The sequence below is a fragment of the Durio zibethinus genome, chromosome 16 (assembly GCF_047325235.1).
Source record: "Durio zibethinus cultivar Kanyao isolate XHJ-2024 chromosome 16, ASM4732523v1, whole genome shotgun sequence".
Taxonomy (NCBI): Eukaryota; Viridiplantae; Streptophyta; class Magnoliopsida; order Malvales; family Malvaceae; genus Durio; species Durio zibethinus.
Window position 1 is genome coordinate 619400 of NC_143177.1, and position 7781 is coordinate 627180.

Here is a 7781-nt window from a genome sequence, read left to right on the forward strand (position 1 = left end):
TAAATATTAAATTGAAATATCACCCATTCGTCCCTCTCAAACGGCCTTTTCCATTTTGCTTTAAATTATATTTGGATTATTATTAATAAAAGAAAAAAAAAGAAAGTTAATAAAAAAAAAAAGAAAGAAAAGTTATGGAAAAGAATGAAAGACTTTTTAAAGAAAAGAAAAAGATATATGTGTCATTTATTTAGATAATTAAAATTAATAAAAAATAAAAAAATTAATAATTATTATTTAGTTAAATAATATAAAGAAAAAGAAATAATTTATTATATTTTTTATTATTATAATTTTTGATCATTTTTGTTTTTACTATAATATGTATATGTATATGTTAACGTATTTTATGTTTTTAATTTTTTTATTTTTCATAAAAATAATCATAAATGAAAATTTTAAAATTAATAAACATAAAAAAAATTTAGAGATAATAAATTTATTGATAAATGATATTTTATATTTTCAATTTAATTTTAAAAATTAAAATCATACATTTTTAATTTAAAAAATTAATAAAAATATAATAATTATTTCATATTTTAAATTATTTTTTCTTTTCCCTTCCTTTTCTCCCATTTTAGGATAATAAAAAAAAAAAAAACCAAAAAAAGCTAATTATACATTCATTTCCTTTACTTTTATTTATGTTATATACAAATAAGGTTCCTTTGCATTTTGTTTCCTTTCCATTACTTTCTTTTCTCCTTTCCTTAAGACAAATATGCTGTTAAACTTCACTACGACGAAAATCTCAACTCCATAACTCGCTAGGGTTTTTTCCCTTCTTTCGATCCTTTATAAATCTCGAATTTTTTGAGCACTGTCCTTTTCCTAGGGTTTTCAAAGAAAAGCAGCCGCCATGTCGTTGAGACCGAGCACGAGAACCGAAGTCCGCCGTAACCGCTACAAGGTGGCGGTTGACGCGGAGGAAGGCCGCCGTAGAAGAGAAGACAACATGGTGGAGATCCGGAAAAGCAAGCGCGAAGAGAGTTTACAGAAGAAGCGCCGCGAAGGCCTCCAAGCTCAACAATTCGCTGCTGCTCCTCACTCCTCTAACGTCGAAAAGAAGGTAAAATCACAACCGCGTAATCAAAATCTCGAATTTATCCTCTTTGTTTCTCGAAATTTAAGTGGTTCAAAGTTTGTTATTGCAGTTAGAGAGTCTTCCCTCAATGGTTGCCGGCGTTTGGTCCGATGACGGCGCAGCGCAGCTAGAGGCGACTACTCAGTTCAGAAAATTGCTTTCAATTGGTATTTTTCATTCTTTTCGCTTTGTTTTTCTTTTAATTGTTATCTGAATATTTTTTAAAGAAATTTGCTTTCTTTTTTTTTTAACAGAGCGGAGTCCTCCAATTGAGGAAGTTATACAATCCGGTGTCGTTCCACGTTTTGTTGAGTTTCTTATGAGGGAAGATTTTCCACAGCTTCAGGTATAAGTTCTTAATTGCTAATAGCTAATTTCAGGAGTTTAATTTGTATGCTAATTTTGGTAATCTGTAGTTTGAGGCTGCTTGGGCGCTTACAAATATTGCTTCTGGAACCTCGGAGAATACGAAGGTAGTTATTGATCACGGGGCTGTTCCGATTTTTGTAAAGCTTCTTGGTTCACCAAGTGATGATGTCCGCGAGCAGGTATATCTCAGACTATTCTATCCTTTAAATTACGTTTGAGACTTGTAATTCTGGAATACTTGTTGTTTTAACTAGTAAAGAGAATATAGAACTTTGTATTGATTGATTTGTTTGTTAATTCTTAGGCTGTGTGGGCATTGGGGAATGTTGCTGGTGATTCCCCTAGGTGTCGTGATCTTGTTCTCAGTCATGGAGCTTTGATGCCGCTGTTAACACAGTTGAATGAACATGCTAAGCTATCAATGCTGAGAAATGCCACGTGGACGTTATCGAATTTCTGCAGGGGCAAGCCACAGCCTCCATTTGATCAGGTTTTAATCTTTTTCTTTGCATTGTTCTTTTATATCCCCTTCCTTTCTTTTATGACTTTGATTGAGCTTTTAAATGTTGGGAATTTGTTGCCTAGGTGAGACCAGCTCTACCTTCGCTCAAACATCTTGTTCATTCAAATGACGAAGAAGTTCTGACTGATGCCTGTTGGGCTCTCTCATATCTGTCTGATGGTACAAATGACAAAATTCAAGCTGTGATTGAGGCAGGAGTTTGTCCACGACTTGTTGAGCTCCTGCTGTGAGTAGAACACCTAAAAAAATCTTTGAACTTTTACACTTTTCTCTTAACCTGATAGTTTATACATGTGTTTTAGCAGTAATCCATCTCCTTCAGTGCTCATTCCTGCTCTCCGTACAGTTGGAAATATTGTGACAGGAGATGATTTACAGACTCAGGTATGGTTTAGGATTTTGCCTCATCCTTAATTTTTAGTTCTTCTACATCTGTTGGTTTTTGTTTTATTTTGATTTGTTATAATTTTTTGGCCTTCCATTTTCAGTTTATTATTGACCATGGTGCATTACCATGCCTTCTAAGCATGCTGACACATAATCATAAAAAGAGCATAAAGAAGGAAGCTTGCTGGACTATCTCAAACATTACTGCTGGAAACAAGGAACAGATTCTGGTGAGTAAATCATGGAAAATTTTGCTTCAAGCATTTTCAAAATTGTCCAAATTTACTGATCTACTGGCCCTTTTGCTTCTGGAATTTTTTTATTAAGCTATGTTTATTATATGTTAAAATTATGTAGGCTGTGATCGATGCTGGATTAATTGGGCCCCTAGTCAATCTACTTCAAAATGCTGAATTTGATATAAAGAAAGAAGCAGCATGGGCAATTTCAAATGCTACTTCGGGTGGTACTCATCAGCAAATCAAGTATGTTAGTTGTTGATTCTTTTTTGATGTTGATTCTTTTTTGATGTTGTTTCCTTAGTTCCATTGCCTTAGAACTGATCACTAAATCATTCTCCTTACGTGAACATGTAGGTACCTGGTTAGTCAAGGGTGTATAAAACCTTTGTGCGATCTTCTTGCATGCCCTGATTTAAGAATTATAACGGTGTGTCTAGAAGGGTTGGAGAACATTTTGAAGGTTGGTGAAGCTGAGAAGGCTGGGGGTGCTGGGGAGTTTAACCATTGTGCCCAACTGATAGAAGATGCTGAGGGATTAGAAAAGATTGAAAATTTACAGAGTCATGATAATACCGAGATATATGAGAAGGCCGTCAAGATTCTCGAGACTTATTGGTTGGAGGAGGATGAAGAGACACTACCTCCTGGTGATGGTACTCAGCAAGGTTTCCAGTTTGGAGGGAATGGATTTCAGGTTCCATCTGGTGGATTCAACTTCAACTGAAGGTTTGTATAGTATATACTTAAAATATTTTTTATTTTGCTGGATTTTAATCCCAAACCTGGGAGTGGTTGTTTATTTATTTATTTGATGAAGTTAACCATCAACTCTACTGACTTAGTTTACTGAAAATGCAGGGCTTTATAGACCTAACAGTTAGTAATGGGGGTTACGACTGATAGACGGGGTCAAAGTTTGGTCGTGTTTGGTCAGTGCACCTTGGTGTGTCTGTTTATATAGTATGTCCAGTGTCCACTGTGGTGAAGGAGGTGCCCAGGTAGGTCTATCAATTCCATGATTTTCGGAATATGGATGGTTATGACCAGACAAGTTGTCTGCAATACCAAGAAATTACATGTAAATGGTACAATGCAATGCCATTGGAGGTTCCTCTTGTATTGTATAAGCAGGGCTCTTTCACTTAAATGGGTGTGCTGGTAAGGGTTACCCGGTTGCAGTAGTTGCCTCCTGGTTGTTTTGAGTCGAGAGTTCTTTCAGTTTTTTAATGGTTGGTATTTGCGGTCTCATGTCGTGAATGGTATTGAATATTGAGTATTGATAAACGTCATTTTATGGTCTATTGCTAGAAGAAAGAAAGAAAGAAAGGAAGAAATTCTTATCATCCTTGTATTTGAGTGCGTGAATTTGTGGATTATTGTGGTTATTTTTCATAGAATTTATGATCTTTACTATTTGCTTACCTCTGGTCTCCTTATACCCCCAAAAAACGAGAAAGTTACTCGAAAGGATAGCATTTTTTTTCCGTTAATTTGAATCTAAAACGTGAGAAAAAAATAAAGTGTTCAATAATAATTATATATGAATTTAATAACATAAAAAAATATATATTTTTTTTATGTTTTTGAATTGATATAAGTTATAAGATGTAATTTTTTATATAAAATATAATATGAATTTTTTTATTTTACATTTTATAAATATACAATTTTACTTGTAACAGCACATCCTATAAAATAACGAAGATTGTCTGAGCTTACTTTTCATATGGCCAGCGGATCCGCTTAGCCGACCTTAGCTGGAGAAGAAGGGGTCATCTCTAATGCGAGATTATCGAAGAATAAAGTCTTAAAAGAAGTTGGCCTTTCGGATGCCCCAAAGGGTGGTACCGATGAATTTTGCCGTTTCAAAGTTCTTTTTTTTCAACCAAGCCCGTAGCTCTGTAGACTGGTAACTTTGTTTTAATGTAATTCCCTTTTAAAACGGAAAATAAACTTGGTCATGCCCACGTCCCAGTTTGGAAGATAACAAAAAAAAAAAAAAATCGAACCTCAATCACTGTCAACTCCAAAGACTTTGTTTAAAATAAAAAAAAAATTATAAAATGTTGAAATTTAAATCTTAAATTTATAAAATATCACTAAAACAATTGAAATAAACTCTGAATTTATTTTGTTATTCTGACTCATGAGTTTGATTCTTATTATGCATTTATTTTCTATATTTTATTAGGCGGAGAAACAACGATAGTGATAGTATGTGTAGTCTTATGCAATCATTTTCACTTTTATGGTAGCCAGCTGAAAATCCCATGATCATAAAGAAAAAAAAAAAGGATCATTTACTTTATATATTTCCTTTTTCTCTAATTTCCAAAAAAAATCACATTTCGCACAACCATGAATTTTATTAACAGGGTGTACTTTAATGAAAACCCCTTTATTTTCTCAAAAAAGGAGATTTTTGAAGTACTAATTTGGACTGAACAATGTCCACTAAACTTTTTACAATGGATTGCTCAGTTTTCAAACTTGTCTAATGCCTTTTTTGCTTCAACGATGGTGAACAGCAGGCCTGTACCCAGGATGAAGCTACGAGAAGGAAAATGAAAGATAATCATGACAGAGTCAGAGAAAAGCTAGCCAATATCCCCCATTGATTATTCTGCCATCATTGAAGAAAGAGCAAATCTTCCTTTCCCCTTCAATTTACTATCCTTCTACCTTTCTATATCTCTCTATAACCAGCCCAGAGCAAAACAACACTATAACATAATTTGGGAAGGAAAACTTTGTGGTATCATGGGCCATGGTGTTGGTGTGGTCCTTTTTTCATGTTCCTTCACCGTCAAACATAATATCTGGCAGAATTTTGTCCCTTCATTGTATTTCTTTTTATCTAATCCTATCCCCTTGATAGTGTTCATTGCCATAGCTTTGAACTGAACGTGTGCACCACAAAACAAGCTGATGTTCCTTCGTCTCCTTGCCATGTCGTTTCTGATTTGTCTTCATTTCCCATATTTAATATAGAAATGAATTCTGGGTTTGTTTGATAATCTTGTCTTAAGTCTTGTAGTTTGCTAATTAAACTGACGAAGGAAAGCACCGATCTGACTGTAACCTCACCTTTTTATTCTGATAATCTTGTCATAAGTTTAACTGGCAACTATTGTTATTGATATGAAATGAAGCAATTGAGTCCATTAGTGAAAGAATTTCTTAATACCAGAATATGGAAGGAAAGACACAAGTCGGTTGATGGTTGAAATTCTCGTCTTACAACTTGTAGCTAGGAAAAGACATGAGTCGGTTGATGAGTCCAGAAAACAACCGACTCACTCTTTAATTGCTTCATTAATTCATAGTCAATGATAACAAGTTAAACTTTTTAGTTCAGACATGCATGAACTTCAATGGTTCATTAATATGATTCGTTTTGTAGTTCTTTCACATTAATTGAAGTCGTCTTCATTGTGCGATCAATTTCAATACTTTATGTTAAAAAAATAAATTAACAGTGTAACGATAAAATTTAACAAAATTAACATAAAGATAATAAAATTCAATATTGACTCTTAAATGTAATGATAAACTTAACTTCAATTTTAGTTTGGTGTGGTTAATTTAAAATCGAATTATTTAAAATTAAATTAAATTATTTTTATTAATTAAATTAAATTTTTTAATTTAAAAATTTAATTAACTAATATTAATTTGATTAGTTCTTTTAATTTTTTTATTAATTAAATAAAAAATATTAAATTATATTATATTTGAAATTCTTTATTTCTTATACCTAAAATAAATTAAATAAAATTTATATAAAAAAATTAAAATTATATAAATTATATTATATATAAATTTATTATGTATAGATTAAAATTTCAAATAATTTAATAAATTAACTTTTTAAATCGAATTAATTGAAAGTTAAAAATTTTTTAAAGTCATTTTTAACAATAGATTAATTAATCAAATTAAATCATATTAATTAAAATAAGAACAAACACTCATAATCCTAGCATTACTCCAAGGAAAAGGAAAATTTTGTGACATTGGCACCATTATTTTTAACCTTTCCTGTGGAAAGGATGGCAAAGCCAAAGAACGAATGATACAGAGAAGTTCTGCTGCAATATGATGAGGTGAATGACATCATGCATGGTCCCATTACTCTTTTGACTTTCACAAAATAGCTTTCAACGTCCGTACCAAAGTTATGTACTTGTGATATTAATCTCAACCAAATAAATACTCCATTAAAATATTTTAATATAAAATTAAAAATTAAAAATCAATTTTAAATCATAATATTTTATTTTATACATTTTAAGTTTAATTTAAATATTAAAAATATATATTAAAATTTTAAATTAATAAAAAATTTAAAAATTAAATCAAATCAAATTAATAAAATTTAATTCATTTCAAACCAAATCATATAAAAAATAAATTAAAATTTAAAATTTATAATATTATATAATTATTAAAAAATAAATCAAATTTGATCCAATTAAATTAATATTACTTTTATTTTAATCATCTCGAGTTAAAAATAATGAGATTGATTTTTTTTTTATAAAAAAATTTAAAAATAGATAAATTATTTATTCTTCTAAATCAAATTATATTGTATTTGATAATTTAAAATAATTGATTATAAATTATGTATTTAAGATAATCTTAATAAATGATCAATTATAAAATTAAAACTAAAAATTTTTCATTAAAAAAAATAATTTTAATCGACTGAATTAATTATTTATTGATATAATAAAATTATTCAAATTTTGATAATTAATTCCTTTTTATCTCTTTCTTGATTTTTAAAAGATGAAACTAACCTGAATTGAACACTGATAATCAATTAGTGAATATTTGAAGCAATGTGGACATAAAAGAGCACCATAAAAGTGATAATCATGATGGGAAAATGCAGGTGGTACGTCTTATCAAATGCCTACATCAAATCCAAAGATTTTCCGGGGAAACAAACAGTAAACAATTAAAATTTTGGAGTCAAACCAAACAAAGAAAAAACCCAATTCAATGGCGCCGCTCTTTTTTTCTTTTTTGGCCTTTCGGGATTTTGGCGGGTGGCAACATGGGATAAAAAATATACCCATCGATGGTTATTTCAGTCATTTCATAGCCACGAGCTAGGGTTTCGCGTCCCATCTATAAAGAGTTTTTAGATCCGCCTGCGTGCGGT

General features: G+C 30.9%; 1 protein-coding gene across 2 annotated transcripts; it reads left to right on the plus strand.

Moving 5' to 3' along the window:
• Window positions 1-680: 680 nt before the first annotated feature.
• Window positions 681-4029, plus strand: LOC111293125 (importin subunit alpha-2-like). Of its 2 annotated transcripts, none has more exons than XM_022885881.2 (11): window positions 681-1072; window positions 1158-1254; window positions 1342-1433; window positions 1504-1635; window positions 1761-1946; window positions 2042-2205; window positions 2282-2363; window positions 2468-2596; window positions 2724-2851; window positions 2963-3334; window positions 3467-4029. In XM_022885881.2, the coding sequence occupies exons 1-10, from the start codon at window positions 863-865 to the stop codon at window positions 3330-3332; spliced, it is 1590 nt and encodes a 529-aa protein (XP_022741616.1). In that variant the 5' UTR covers window positions 681-862; the 3' UTR covers window positions 3333-3334; window positions 3467-4029. The 2 variants fall into 2 exon arrangements, with proteins under 2 accessions (XP_022741616.1, XP_022741622.1); XM_022885887.2 differs by having other exon boundaries at window positions 2285-2363.
• The last annotated feature ends 3752 nt before the right edge of the window (window positions 4030-7781 follow it).

Excerpts from the sequence above, each read along its gene's own strand:
- LOC111293125 (XM_022885881.2), top strand. The coding sequence starts at position 863 with ATGTCGTTGAGACCGAGCACGAGAACCGAAGTCCGCCGTAACCGCTAC. Across the intron at positions 1,255-1,341 it reads CAGAAAATTGCTTTCAATTG|AGCGGAGTCCTCCAATTGAG; the intron begins GTATTTTTCATT and ends TTTTTTTAACAG. Across the intron at positions 2,206-2,281 it reads CGACTTGTTGAGCTCCTGCT|CAGTAATCCATCTCCTTCAG; the intron begins GTGAGTAGAACA and ends CATGTGTTTTAG.